The sequence below is a fragment of the Phaenicophaeus curvirostris genome, chromosome 33 (genome assembly GCF_032191515.1).
Source record: "Phaenicophaeus curvirostris isolate KB17595 chromosome 33, BPBGC_Pcur_1.0, whole genome shotgun sequence".
In the NCBI taxonomy this organism is placed as follows: Eukaryota; Metazoa; Chordata; class Aves; order Cuculiformes; family Cuculidae; genus Phaenicophaeus; species Phaenicophaeus curvirostris.
The window spans coordinates 1,705,101-1,720,028 of record NC_091424.1 but is presented as its reverse complement, the minus strand read 5'-3'; the positions used below and the strand labels follow the sequence as shown (position 1 = coordinate 1,720,028).

The following is a 14,928-nucleotide window of genomic DNA, read 5'->3' as shown; positions in this document are numbered from 1 at the left end:
CATATAGGGGACTGTGAGCCACATATAGGGGGATGGGGGCCACATAGAGGGGCTCGGGGCCACATAGAGGGGACTAGGGGTCACATATAGGGGTCTGGGGGTCACATATAGGGGGCTGGGAGCCACTTAAGGGGCTGGGGGTCACATATAGGGGGCCGGGGGCTACATATAGGGGGGTGGGGACCACATATAAGGGGCTGGGGGCCACATATAGAGGGCTGGGGGGGTGTCTCCACCTCCTCTCCGCTCTCCACGAGCTCCCAGATGACGTCACTGAGGGAGCCGCTGACGTCATCATCGGCGCCCCCCTTTATAGAGGAGGAAGGGAAGAGCCTCAGTCACGTGATCCCTCCCCCCCCCCCCCCACTTCCCGGTCCCGCGTCACGTGACGCGCCCGCCCCCCCCCCCCCCCCCCCCGCGCGACTCTCCAGCAGGCGGCGCGCCCGCGTCACGTGACGCGCCGGCATCACGTGACACACCCCCCCCCCCTATATATACCTGCAGCGCCGCCTCCAGCTCCCGCGCCGCCTCCAGCAGGCACTTCCGGTCACGCGGCGGGGTCACGTGACCCCCGTAAACCCTCAGCGGCGCCGCCTCGGCCCGCGCCTCCAGCAGCAGCGCCAGGAGCCCCGCCCCCCCCTGCAATTATTAGCGCTAATTAGCGCTAATTAAGCACCCCGAGGCAGGTCGAGGGGCGGGGGGGAGGCTTTGGAGGGGGTAATTAGCCGGTTGGGGGCGCTAATGAGCGATGGGAGGGCACAGGGAGCAATTGGAGGGGGGTAATTAGGCGTTTTGAGGCGTTAATTAGGACTTTGAGGGCGTAATTAGCAACTTAAACCTGTTAATGAGGCAATTTAGGGGATTAATTAAGACTTTGAGGGCATAATTGGTAATTTGAAGGGGTTAATTAGGCGTTTTGAGGCATTAATTAGTACTTTGAGGGCATAATTAGTCATTCAAAAGTGTTAATTAGGCATTCTGAGGCATTAATTAGTACTTTGAGGGCACAATTAGTCATTCAAAGGTGCTAATTAGGCGGTTTAAGGCATTAATTAGTACTTTGAGAGAATAATTGGTAAATTGAAGATGTTAATTAGGCATTTTGAGGTATTAATTAGTACTTGGAGAGCATAATTAGCAGCTTAAAGCTATTAATGAGGCACTTTATGGCACTAATTAAGACTGAGGGCATAATCTGTAATTTGAAGGTGTTAATTAGGCACTTTAAGGCATTACTTACTACTTTGAGAGCATAAATAGTAATTGGAAGGGGTTAATTAGGCATTTTGAGGCCTTAATTAGTACTTTGAGGGCATAATTGGTAATTTAAAGGTGTTAATTAGGCGTTTTGAGGCATTAATTACCACTCCAAGGGCTTAAATGGCAACTTAAAGATATTAATTAGATGTCTTGAGACAATAATTTGGACTTTGAAGGCATAATTAGTAATTTAAAGCTATTAATGAGGCGCTTCAGGGGACTAATTAAGACTTTGGGGGCATAATTGGTAATTTGAAGGGGTTAAATAGGCGCTTTGAGGCATTAATTACTGCTTTGAGAGCATAATTAGTCATTTGAAGGTGTTAATTAGGCATTTTGAGGCATTAATTACTGCTTTGAGGGCATAATTGGTCATTTGAAGGTGTTAATTAGGCATTTTGAGGCTTTAATTACTACTTTTGAGGCCAGAATTGGTAATTCAAAGCTGTTAATGAGGCACTTTAGGGGACTAATTAAGACTTTGAGGGCATAATCTGTACTTTGACGATATTAATTACACCTTTTGAGGCATTAATTAGTACTTTGAGGGCATAATTAGTCATTTGAAGGTGTTAATTAGTCATTTTGAGGCATTAATTAGTACTTTGAAAGCCTAATTAGCAATTTGAAGGTGTCAATTAGCTGCGTTGAGTCGCTCATTAATCCTTTCAGGGCGCAATTAGCCATTTAAAAGCAGTAATTAAGCAGTTTGAGCCACTAATTAGCAATCTGAGGGCCCCCCAGCCCTATAGGGGCCCCCCCCAGCCCCATAAGTGACTCCTCGTGCCCTATAGGGGCCCCCCCCAGCCCCATAGGTGCCCCCCCCAGCCCCATAAGTGACTCCTCGTGCCCTATAGGGCCCCCCCCAGCCCTATAGGTGCCCCCCCCAGCCCCATAAGTGACTCCTCGTGCCCTATAGGGGCCCCCCCCAGCCCCATAAGTGACTCCTCGTGCCCTATAGAGGCCCCCCCCAGCCCTATAGGTGCCCCCCCAGCCCTATAGGTGCCCCCCCAGCCCCATAAGTGACTCCTCGTGCCCCATAGGTGCCCCCCCCAGCCCCATAAGTGGCTCCTCGTGCCCCATAGGTGCCCCCCCCAGCCCCATAAGTGACCCCTCGTGCCCCATAGGTGCCCCCCCCCCCCCAGCCCTATAGGTGCCCCTCCCCCCCATACCTGCACCCCCCGTCGCAGCAGGACGTGGGTCACTCCCGGCAGGGGCGGCTGGAGCCGAGCGGCCCCCAGAGCGGCCACCGAGAGGGCCTGGAGGAGCCCCGGCGGGGGGGTTGGGAGGCTGCGGGGACGTAGAGGGGGTCAGCGAGCCCTATAGGGACCTATAGAGCCCCATAGGGACCCATAGAGCCCCATAGAGGAGACCCCATAGGGATCCATAGGGGGGAACCAAAGGGAGGCGGAACCAAAGTTCAGGGTCGGGGGGGATGGAAACGCGGTGGCACCGAGGCACTAAGGGGGGCGGCAATGGGGGGGGCACCGAGGCCAATGGAGGAAGAAATGGGGGGGGGGGGAGAGACCCAGTCCCCTCCCAGTGCCTCCCAGTATATCCCAGTATATCCCAGTATATCCCAGTATATCCCAGTCCCCTCCCAGTATATCCCAGTACCTGCGACGACGTCTCCGTGGATCTTGAACTGGGAGGGAGGCAGAGAGAGAGGATTAGGGGGGGACTGGGAGGGACCGGGATATACTGGGATATACTGGGAGGGGACTGGCATATACTGGGATATACTGGGAGGGGACTGGGATATACTGGGATATACTGGGAGGGGACTGGGATATACTGGGATATACTGGGAGGGGACTGGGATATACTGGGAGGGGACTGGGATATACTGGGAGGGGACTGGGATATACTGGGATATACTGGGAGGGGACTGGGATATACTGGGAGGGGACTGGGATATACTGGGAGGGGACTGGGATATACTGGGAGGCACTGGGAGGGCGTTGGGGTCCATACTGGTCTATACTGGGAGGCTCTATAGGGGTCTGGATGGGTTTATACTGGTCTCTACTGGTCCCTATTAGCTCATACTGGTCTATACTGGTTCATACTGGGCTGTACTGGGACTCGGAGGAGCCTAAAGCGGTATTTACTGGGATATATGTGGGGTTTAATTGGTTTATACTGGGCTATACTGGGCTATACTGGTTTATACTGGTCCATACTGGTTTATACTGGTCTATACTGGTCTATATTGGTCTATACTGGTCCATACTGGAATCCAGAAGAGCCCAAACTGGTGGTTACTGGGATATACTTGAGATCCAATGGGTCCATACTGGTCCATACTGGTCCATACTGGTCTATACTGGTCTATACTGGTCCATACTGGTCCATACTGGAATCCAGAAGAGCCCAAACTGGTGGTTACTGGGATATACTTGAGATCCAATGGGTCCATACTGGTCCATACTGGTCCATACTGGTCTATACTGGTTTATACTGGTCCATACTGGTTTATACTGGTCCATACTGGTCCATACTGGTTTATACTGGTCCATACTGGTCCATACTGGTTTATACTGGTCTCACCTGGCTCGCAAAGGGCCTGATACGCCCGCAGGAACTGGGAAGGGGGGAGGCGGCACCCGGCGATGGCTCCCTGCGTTAATTAAGGCCTCGTTAATCCATTAACCCCCCTCATGAACCCCTCGGGAAGCCCAATTAGTGATCTCAGACCTCTAATTAAGTGCAAACAACCCCTAATTCGAGCTAATTAGGCTCAAACAACCCCTAATTAAGCCTGATAAGCCACAAATAAGCTCGAATTAGCCCTGATTAACCTCAAAGCCTCCTAATTAGTGCTAATTAATCTCAAAAAGCCCCATGAAATCCATAATTAAACTCAACTAGCCCCTAATTAACCTCAGATGATGCCTCATTAAGCCCTAATTAACCTCAATGAGGCCCTAATTAGAACTAATTAATCTCAAAGTTAGTTCTAATTAACCACAAATGACCCTAATTAACCTCAAAACCCTATGATTGATGCTAATTAGACCCAAAGAGCCCCAATTAAGCTCAATTAATCCCTAATTAACACTAATTAAACTCAAATAATCTCCAATTAAAGTCAAATAACCGCTAATTGGCCTCAAATAACCCCCAATTAATCTCTAATTAGCCCTAATTAACCTCAAATCATCCCCACTTAGCCCCAATCAGCCTCAAATAATCTGCAATTAGATCTAATTAACTGCAAATAATTCCTAATTAGCCCTCATTGACCTCAAATAACCCTTAATTATCATCAAATCATCTCTAATTAGTTGTAATTAATTTCAAGAAACTCTAATTAAACTCATATAACCCCTAATTGACCTCAAATAACACTTAATTAACCCTAATTAACCTCCACCAAGCCCTAATTAACCTCAAATGACCCCAATTAAGTCTTAATTGGCCTCAAATGACCCCTGATTAACCTTGAATTACCACTAATTAGCACTAAAATTCCTCAGATAATTGCTCTTCCCTAGTTTTCCTCTTAATTAGACGCTTAAATAGTCGGTTTTGCTAATTAGCACCTTAATTAATGCCTTTAGCTGCTTAATTAACCGTCTCTCTCTAATTAAACCTCCTAATTAACCCCTTTCCACTCTAATTATGTCACTAATGAGCCTTTAATCCCTCAATTACCTTAATTACCCCTTTAATTAGCGCTAATTACCACTTTAATCAACACTAATTAATCCTTTAATTAACACTTTCCCCTCATCAATCGAGCCACGACCGGAAGTCAACCCCTCCAAGACCGGAAGTCCCACCCACCACCCCGACACAGCCACCGGAAGCCGCAGTCCCAAACCGGAAGCCACGTCTCCCACCACCGGAAGTCCCCCCAAACCGGAAGTTCACGCACCAAAGCCCGGAAGCCGCTCCCCAGAACAGAAACCGAAACCCCGAGACCGGAAGAGCGGGTAGAGCGACCGGAAGTGATGTCACTCAAACCGGAAGTGTTACCACCCAGACCGGAAGTTCCTTTCCCAAGACCCGCAGAGCCTCCCAAGAGGCCAGAAATCCCTCCCCCAGACCGGAAAAGCCTCCCAGCAGACAGGAAGTGATGACACCCAAACCGGAAGTGCCTCCACCCAGACCAGAAGTGCCCTTCCCACGACCCAGAAAGCCTCTAAGAGGACTGGAAGTGCCTCCCCCAGGCTGGAAAAGCCTCCCAACAGACCGGAAGTGCCTCTTCCCACACCGGAAGTGCCCTCCCCGCGACCCAGGAAGCCTCTAAAAGAACTGGAAGTGCCTCCCCCAGGCTGGAAAAGCCTCCCAACAGACCGGAAGTGCCTCTTCCCGCACCGGAAGTGCCTCCCCCAAACCCGGAAGTACCTCTTTTTTTTTGCCCCCGGGGCCTCCCCACGCCCGGAGCAGCCCTGCCCCCCACCGGAAGTGCCTCCCGAGGGACCGGAAGTGCCACCCACCGGGTCCCGCAGGCGCTGCTCGACGCGGCGCAGACAGGCCTCGCTGGGCCCCGCGGCCCAGAGCGAACGCAGGTTCCTCACCAGGGCCTGCAGCGGCACCTGGTTCCGCCCTGCGAGGGGTCAAACAGAGGGCACGGGGGTCAACCAGGGGCCGCAGGGTCACCCAGAGGTCATGGGGTCAGGGAGAGGTCACAGAGGGGCTAAGGGGTAACCCTAGGGTCGCGAGGCCACCCTGGGGGTCACAATGAGGTCAGTTAGGGTCATTTGGGGTCACTTAGGGGTCACAGGGTCACTTAGGGGTCACATTGAGGTCACTCAGGGTTCATTTGGGGTCACATGAGGTCACTTAGGGGTCACAGAGTCACTTAGGGGTCACAGGAAGTCACTATGATGTCACTTGGGGGTCACGGGGTGACTTGGAGGTCACACTGAGGTCAGTTCTGGTTCATTTGGGGTCACACAGGGGTCACGGGGCCACTTGGGGGTCACTTGGTTTCATGGGGTCACTTAGAGGTCACTTGGGGGTCATGTAGGGGTCACGAGATCATTTAGGGGTCACATTGAGGTCACTTAGGGGTCGTTTTGGGGTCATGAGGTCACTTGGGGTCATTTGGGGGTCACATAGGGGTCAGGAGATCACTTAGGGGTCACATTGAGGTCACTGAGGGGTCATTTGGGGGTCACATGGGGTGATGATGTCACTTAGGGGTCACATTGAGGTCACTGAGGGGTCATTTGGGGGCCACTTGGTTTCATGGGGTCCCTTAGGGGTCATTTGGGGGTCAGGGGGTCACTTAGGGGTGACATTGAGGTCACTTAGGGGTCATTTGGGGGTCACATAGGGGTCAGGAGGTCACTTAGGGGTCATTTGGGGTCACATAGGGGTCACATTGAGTTCACTGAGGGGTCACGAGATCACTTAGGGGTCACATAGAGGTCAGTTAGGGTTCATTTGGGGTCACTTAGGGGTCAGGGGGTCACTTAAGGGTCACACTGAGGTCACTGAGGGGTCATTTGGGGTTCACGTAGGGATCACGAAGCCACTTAGGGGTCACATTGAGGTCATATAGGGGTCACTTAGGGGTCACTTGGGGGTCACTCACCGATGAGCCGCTCCCAGGTGACCTTCGGGGGGGTCCTGGCCGCCCCCCCCTTGCTCAGCTCCCGCTCCCAGGTCGGGGGAGGGGGGAGGCGGGGGGGGGGGCCCCCGACCGCATCCCTGGTGGGGGGGAGCCCCAAAAAAATGGGATGAGGGGCTTTTTTTTGGGTCTTGAGGGGGTTTTTTGAGGTGTTTTTTTTTTTTGGGGGGGGGTCTCACCTGCGCCCCAGAAGGGCCCGGACGGTGTCTGGGGGGTCGCGGATGTGGAGGCGCCGGACGAGGGAGCGAAGGGAGAAGAGGGAGGGGGGGAGGGGAGGGCGAGGAGGGGGGCGCTGGAAAGGGGGGGGGGGAGGAGGAGGAGGAGGGGCTGGAGGAGGCTCCGAACCCCCCCGAAATTAAAAAAAATGCACCCAAAACTAATAAAAATTAAGGAAAATAGCCCCAAAACGCCCCCGAAACCATAAAAGCAGCAAAAAAACCCACAAAATCCACTATAAATACCCCAAAATCTCATAAAAAATACTCAAAACCCACCCGAAAGCACAAAAAATGAACTAAAAATACCCCAAAATGACCCAAAAAATAAATAAAACACATAAAAAGCATCAAAATGCCCCCAAACTGCCCCCAAATACCCCAAAACCGTCCAAACCCCCCCAAAACCATGGAAAATAAACTAAAAATAACCCAAAATGAACAAAAAAAGGAATAAAACACATAAAAAGCATCGAAATACCCCAAAACGGCTCAAAAACCACCTCAAAGGAACCCAAAGAGCCTCAAAAACCCCTCAAAGACCCTCAAAATGGCTCCCAAACCCCTCAATTTCCCACCAAAACCCTCAATTTCCCGCCAAAACCCTCGATTTCCCGCCAAAACCCCTCGATTTCCCGCCAAAACCCCTCATTTCCCGCCAAAACCCTCGATTTCCCGCCAAAACCCTCAGTTTCCCGCCAAAACCCTCAGTTTCCCGCCAAATCGTCACCTTCCTGCCCCTCCCCCAGCACTTCCAAGGGGGGGGGAGGGGCCGGGCCCGGCCTCGCTTGCGCTGGGGGGGGAGGGGAGGGTTAGTTATGGGGCTGGGAGCCACATATAGGGGGTGGGGGTCACGTATAGGGGGCTGGGGGTCACATATAGGGGACTTGGATCCATATATAGGGGCTGGGAGCCACATATAGGGGGTTTGGAGCCACATATAGGGGGCTGGGGGTCACATATAGGAGGTGGGAGCCACATATAGGGGGCTGGGGTGACGTATGCGGGGCTGGGACTCACATATAGGGGGCTGGGAGCCACATATAGGGGGTTGGGAGCCACATATAGGGGGCTGGGACCCATATATGAGAGGCTGGGACGCATATATAGGGGGCTGGGACACACATATAAGAGGGCTGGGACCCATATATAGGGGCTGAGGTGACGTATGGGGGGCTGGGACCCATATATAGGGGGCTGGGAGCCACATTTAGGGGTCGGGGAGTCACATTTAGGGGGCTGGGAGCCACATATAAGGGGCTGGGACCCATATATAGGGGGCTGGGAGTGACATATGGGGGGTGGGACCCATATATAGGGGGCTGGGAGCCATATATAGGGGCTGGGAGCCACATTTAGGGGGCTGGGGTGACATATGGGAGGCTGGAACTCATATATTGGGGGCTGAGAGCCACATATAGGGGATGGGGAGTCACATATAGGGGGCTGGGGGTCACATTTAGGGGGCTGGGAGCCATATATAGGGGCTGGGAGCCACATAGAGGGGGCTGGGGTGACATATGGGGGGCTGGGAGCCACATATAGGGGGCTGGGAGCCACATATAGGGGCTGGGACCCATATATAGGGGGCTGGGACTCACATATAGAGAGCTGGGAGCCACATATAAGGGGCTGGGACGCATATATAGGGGACTGGGACACACATATAGGGGCTGAAGTGACGTATGGGGGGCTGGGACCCATATATAGGAGGCTGGGACCCTCATATAGGGACTGGGACCCACATATAGGGGCCTGGGAGCCACATATAAGGGGCTGGGAGCCATATATAGGGGGCTGGGGTGACATATAGGGGGCTGGGAGCCACATATAGGGGGGTGGGAGCCATATATAGGGGGCTGGGGGCCACATATAGGGGGGTGGGAGCCATATATAAGGGGGTGGGAGCCATATATAGGGGGCTGGGAGCCACATATAGGGGTTTGGGGGTCCCCTATAGGGGGTGGGGGTCCCCTATAGGGGCAGGCACCCACCTTGCCGGGCCGCCCGCGGTACTTGGCCACCTGGTGGGGGTCGAAGGTCCTGAAGGCGAGAGCCAGAGCGTCCCGGAGAGCGCGGGGCAGGGGGGCCAGCGTCCCCCCCCGGCCGGAGAGCCGCTGCGGGACATATAGATTGGCTGGGAGCCACATATAGGGGGCTGCGGGGCATATAGAGGGGCTGGGGGCCATATAGAGGGGGCTGGGAGCCACTTATGGGGGGCTGGGGGGCATATAGAGGGGGCTGGGAGCCACTTATGGGGGGCTGAGGGCCACATATAGGGGGCTGGGAGCCATATATAGGGGGCTGGGAGCCATATATAGGCATAGGGACCCACATCTAGGGGACTAAGAGCCATATATAGGTATGGGGACCCATGTGTAGGGGGCTGGGAGCCATATATAGGGATCCAAGACCAATATCTATGGGGCTGGGAGCCACATCTATGGGGCTGGGACCCATATATAGGTATAAGGACCCCTATCTATAGGGCTAAGAAACACATATAGGGGGCTGGGAGGCACATATAGGGGGCTGGGAGCCATATCTAGGTATAGGGACTCACATATAGGGGGCTGGGAGCCACATTTAAGGAGCTAGAAACCACACATAAATATCTAGCAGCCACATATAAGGGGGTGGGAGCCATATATAGGGGCCTGGGAGCCACATATAGGGGGCTGGGAACCACATATAGGTATAGAGACCCACGTCTAGGGGGTGGGAGCCATATATAGGGGATTGGAACCCACATCTATGGGGCTAGGAACCACATATAAAGACCTAGGAGCCACCTATAGGGGGCTGGGACCCACATAGAGGGAGCTGGGACCCACATATAAGGGTCTAGGAGCCACATATAGGGGGCTGGGACCCACGTATAAGGGCCTGGAAGCCACATATAGGGGGCAGGGAGCCACATATAGGGGGCTGAGAGCCATATATAGGTATAAGGACCACATCCATGGGGCTAGGAACCACACATAGGGGGCTGGGAGCCACATATAAGGGGCTGGGAGCCACATATAGGGGGCTGGGAACCATATATAGAGGTCAAGAACCAATACCTATGGGGCAGGACCTGCATATAGGAGGCTGGGACCCACATTTATGGGGCTGGGAGCCACATCTAGGGGGCTGGGACTCATGTATAGGGGGCTGGGGGCCACATCTATGGGGCTGGGACCTACACCTATAGGGCTGGGAGCCATATAGAGGGGCTGGGACCCACCTATAGGGAGCTGGGAACCACATATAAGGGGCTGGGAGCCACATATAGGGGGCTGGGAGCCACATATAAGGGTCTAGGAGCCACATATAGGTATAGGGACCCACATCTAGGGGGTGGAAGCCATATATAGGGGGCTGGGAGCCACATCTAGGGGGCTGGGACTCAAATATAAGGGTCTAGGAGCCACATATAGGGGGCTGGGACCCACATATAAGGGGCTGGGAACCACATGTAAGGGTCTAGGAACCATCTATAGGGAGCTGGGAGCCACATATAAGGGGCTGCGAGTCACATATAAGGGTCTGGGAGCCACATATAAGGGGCTGGGGGTCACATATAGGGGGCTGGGAGCCACATATAGGGGGCTGGGAGCCACATATAAGGGGCTGGGAGCCACATATAGGGGTCTGGGAGCCATATATAAGGGTCTAGGAGGCACATATAAAGTGCTGGGAAGCACATATGAGGGTCTAGGAGCCACATATAGGGCGCTGGGAGCCACATATAAGGGGCTGGGGGCCACATATAGGGGGCTGGGGGTCACATATAAGAGGTTGGAGGTCACATATAAGGGTCTAGGAGCCACATATAAGGGGCTGGGAGCCACATATAAGGGGCTGGGGGCCACATATAGGAGGCTGGCAGCCACATATAAGGGGCTGGGGGCCACATATAGGGGGCCGGGAGCCACATCTAGGGGGCTGGGGGTCACATATAGGGGATAGGGGGTCACCTATAAGGGGCTGGGGGTCACATATAGGGGGCTGGGGGTCACATATAGGGGGCTGGGGGTCACATATAAGGGGCTGGGGGCCACATATAAGGGTCTAGGAGCCACATATAGGGGGCTGGCAGACACATATAAGGGGTTGGAGGTCACATATAGGGGACAAGGAGTCACATATAAGGGGCTGGGGGTCACATATAAGAGGTTGGAGGTCACATATAAGGGTCTAGGAGCCACATATAAGGGGCTGGGAGCCACATATAAGGGGCTGGGGGCCACATATAGGGGGCTGGGGGTCACATATAAGGGGCTGGGAGCCACATATAGGGGACAGGGGGTCACATATAAGGGGCTGGGGGTCACATATAAGAGGTTGGAGGTCACATATAGGGGGCTGGGGGTCACATATAAGGGGCTGAGGGTCACATATAAGGGACAGGGGGTCACATCTAGGGTCCGGGCGGTACCTGGTAGAGGCGGGGCACAGCGGCCCAGTCGGGGGGCCGTCGGACGACCCCCGGCAGGTAGCGGCGCAGGAGGGGCCGGCACGGGGGCAGCGTGGCCGCCAGGGCCAGCAGGGCGCTCCCCATGGCCTGCAGCCCCACGGCCCGCGAGCAGAAGAGGGCCACCTGCGGGATATATAGGGGAGGGGGGCACGTATGGCGGGGTGGGGGGCACGTAGAGGGGGGTGGGGTCATGTATAAGGGGCTGGGGGCACATAGAGGGGGATGGAGGCCATATAGAGGGGGCTGGGACTCACATATAGCGGGCTGGGGTGACATACAGAGGGCTGGGAGCCATATAGAGGGGGCTGGGGTCACATATAGGCGGCTGAGGTGACATATAGGGAGCTGGGAGCCACATATGGGGGGCTGGGATGCACATATAGGGGGCTGGGGGCCATATAGTGGGGGCTGGGGGACACATAGAGGGGGCTGGTAGCCATATAGAGGGGTCTGGTGGGCATATAGAGGGGGCTGGGAGCCACATATAAGGGGCTGGGGGCACATAGAGGGGCTGGGGGCCACATATAGGGGGCTGGTAGAAACATATAGTGGGCTGGGGTGACATATAGGGGGTTGGGAGCCACTTATAGGGGGCTGGGACCACATAGAGGGGGCTGGGGGCCATATAGAGGGGGCTGGGAGCCACATAGAGGGGGCTGGGGGACACATAGAGGGGGCTGGGGGGCACATAGAGGGGGCTGGGGGCCACATATAAGGGGATGGGGGCACATAGAGGGGGCTGGGGGCCATATAGAGGGGGCTGGGGGCCACATATAGGGAGCTGGGGGCCACACAGAGGGGGCTGGGACCCATATATAGGGGGCTGGAGGTACATATAGGGGGCTGGAAGCCACATATAGGGGACTGGGAGCCACATCTATGGGGCTAGGAACCACATAAGGGTCTGGGAGCCACATATAAGGGGCTGGGGGCCACATAGAGGGGGCTGGGACTCACATATAGGGGGTTGGGATGACATATAGGGGTTTGGGAGCCATATATAAGGGGCTGGGGGTCACATATAGGCGGTTGAGGTGACATATAGAGGGCTGGGGGTCACATAGAGGGAGCTGGGGGTCACATAGAAGGGGCTGGGAGCCACATATAGGGGGCTGGGAGCCACATATAGGGGGCTGGGCTCACATATAGGGGGCTGGGAGCCGCATACAGGGGTCAGGAGCCACATATAGGGAGGGCTCGGACCTGCAGGAGCCCCTCGGGGTCGCTCCTCCCCAGCCGCTTCGCGTGGTCCTTCAGGCCCCGCCCCGCGCCCAGCGCCGCCAGCGTCAGTTCCGCCTGGGAGAGCGGGAAAACACCCCCCCCTTCAACTTCCGGTAGAGGAGCCACTTCCGGTCGGCGCCGCAGCCAATGGGAAGCGCCCTCGGGGGGGGTCACATGACCCCATTTTACCTAGCAACGCGCCGCGCGGGAGGATCACGTGATTTCCCCCCAGCGGAGCCCGCCAAAGCGAGTCACGTGACCCCCTCCCACCACCCCCACCCCGCGCGCACCTGTCGCTGTCAATCAAAAAGGCGTCACGTGACACGCGAACCACGTGACCCTCCCCCCCCCCCCCGCGTACCTTGAGCTCCGCCAGCTCTTCCGGATCCGGTTCCGCCTCGAGGGGCGGGGCCTGAGGGGGAGAAACCGGAAGTGCCGCCCCAGAGCCGGAAGTGCCCCTCCCCCTGCCCCATAAGTGACCTTCCCGGCCCCATAAGTGACCCCCCCCAGCCCCATAAGTGCCCCCCCAGCCCCATAAGTGCCTCCCCCAGCCCCATAAGTGACCTTCCCGGCCCCATAAGTGACCCCCTCAGCCCCATAAGTGCCCCCCCAGCCCCATAAGTGCCTCCCCCAGCCCCATAAGTGGCTCCCCCAGCCCCATAAGTGCCTCCCCAGCCCCATAAGTAACCCCTCCAGCCCCATAAGTGGCTCCCCAGCCCCATAAGTGACTCCCCCAGCCCCATAAGTGACCCCCTCAGCCCCATAAGTGACCCCCTCAGCCCCATAAGTGCCCCCCCAGCCCCATAAGTGCCTCCCCCGGCCCCATAAGTGGCTCCCCCGGCCCCATAAGTGACCTTCCCGGCCCCATAAGTGCCTCTCCCAGCCCCATAAGTGCCCCCCCAGCCCCATAAGTGACTCCCCCAGCCCCATAAGTGACCCCTCCAGCCCCATAAGTGCCTCTTCCAGCCCCATAAGTGCCCCCCCAGCCCCATAAGTGACTCCCCCAGCCCCATAAGTGCCCCTCCCCCCCTCACCTCCTCCGCAGAGGGCGGCGCTTGAGACTCTCCCGGGGAATCTATAGGGCAGAGACCCACACTTATGGGGCAGGGAGCCCAATCTATAGGGCAGGGCCCCAATCTATAGGGCAGGGACCCCTTTCTATAGGTCAGGGACCCCATTCTATGGGCCAGGACCCCAATCTATAGGGCAGGGACCCCTTTCTATGGGTCAGGACCCCAATCTATAGGGCAGGGACCCCAATCTATAGGGCAGGGACCCCTTTCGATAGGTCAGGGACCCCAATCTATAGGGCAGGGACCCCAATCTATAGGGCAGGGACCCCTTTCTATGGGTCAGAGCCCCAATCTATGGGGCAGGGACCCCTTTCTATAGGTCAGGGACCCCATTCTATGGGTCAGAGCCCCAATCTATAGGTCAGGGACCCCAATCTATAGGGCAGGGACTCCTTCTATGGGGCTAGAGGCCCTTTCTATGGGTCAGGACCCCAATCTATAGGGCAGGGACCCCATTCTATGAGTCAGGACCCCGATCTATAGGGCAGGGACCCCATTCTATGGGTCAGGACCCCATTCTATAGGTCCCAGCCCCTCCTCACCCTCCATCGCCTCCACTTCCGCGTTCCCAGAATCCTTCGCGCCCGCCCCTCCCTCCGCCCCCCCGCGGGAGCCTCATTTGCATAAAAGGGACCCGGAGAGCTGGGTCCTAGTGCCCGCCCCATGGCGGTCTCGACCCCTATAGGTGGGTCCCAGCCCCCTATAGGTGACCCCAGCCCCCTCTATGTGGGTCCCAGCCCCCTATAGGTGACCCCCAGCCCCTAGGTGTGGGTCCCAGCCCCCTATATATGGGTCTGAGCCCCATAAGGCAGGTCCCTGCCCCCTATATATGATCCCCAAGCCCCTACACGTGCCTCCCAGCCCCACAGATGATGCTCTCACCCCCTATATATGGGTCCCCGCCCCCTAGATATGGGTCCCAGACCCCTAGATATGGGTCCCAGCCCTCTATACGTGGCTCCCAGCCCCCTATATATGGCTCCCAGCCCCCTATATATGGGTCCCAGCCCCCTATATATGACTCCTAGCCCTCTATATGTGGGTCCCAGTCCCCTATATGTGACCCCCAGCCCTCTATACATGGGTCTGAGCCCCATAAGGCACGTCCCTGCC

At 56.0% G+C, this 14,928-nt stretch overlaps 1 protein-coding gene across 9 annotated transcripts in view; it reads right to left on the bottom strand.

Annotated features, from left to right (window-relative positions):
* Window positions 1-14,373, bottom strand: part of TEP1 (telomerase associated protein 1) — a 63,296-nt gene extending 48,923 nt beyond the window's left edge. For 8 of the 9 annotated variants that reach the window (XM_069879129.1, XM_069879132.1, XM_069879135.1 and 5 more), the window contains exons 1-15: window positions 14,358-14,373; window positions 13,777-13,817; window positions 13,104-13,154; window positions 12,725-12,817; window positions 11,483-11,644; window positions 9,054-9,176; window positions 7,790-7,852; window positions 7,024-7,136; window positions 6,809-6,924; window positions 5,706-5,815; window positions 3,811-3,880; window positions 2,878-2,905; window positions 2,433-2,550; window positions 499-639; window positions 237-308 (exon numbers count right to left, since the gene is read on the bottom strand). In XM_069879129.1, coding sequence (XP_069735230.1) covers window positions 237-308; window positions 499-639; window positions 2,433-2,550; window positions 2,878-2,905; window positions 3,811-3,880; window positions 5,706-5,815; window positions 6,809-6,924; window positions 7,024-7,136; window positions 7,790-7,852; window positions 9,054-9,176; window positions 11,483-11,644; window positions 12,725-12,817; window positions 13,104-13,154; window positions 13,777-13,817; window positions 14,358-14,364 — 1,308 coding nt within the window. In that variant the 5' untranslated portion in view covers window positions 14,365-14,373. Of the gene's footprint in view, window positions 1-236; window positions 309-498; window positions 640-2,432; window positions 2,551-2,877; window positions 2,906-3,535; window positions 3,696-3,810; window positions 3,881-5,705; window positions 5,816-6,808; window positions 6,925-7,023; window positions 7,137-7,789; window positions 7,853-9,053; window positions 9,177-11,482; window positions 11,645-12,724; window positions 12,818-13,103; window positions 13,155-13,776; window positions 13,818-14,357 lie in introns of those variants that run through there. The other variant, XM_069879133.1, reaches the window with a different exon arrangement.
* Between the last annotated feature and the right edge of the window lie 555 nt (window positions 14,374-14,928).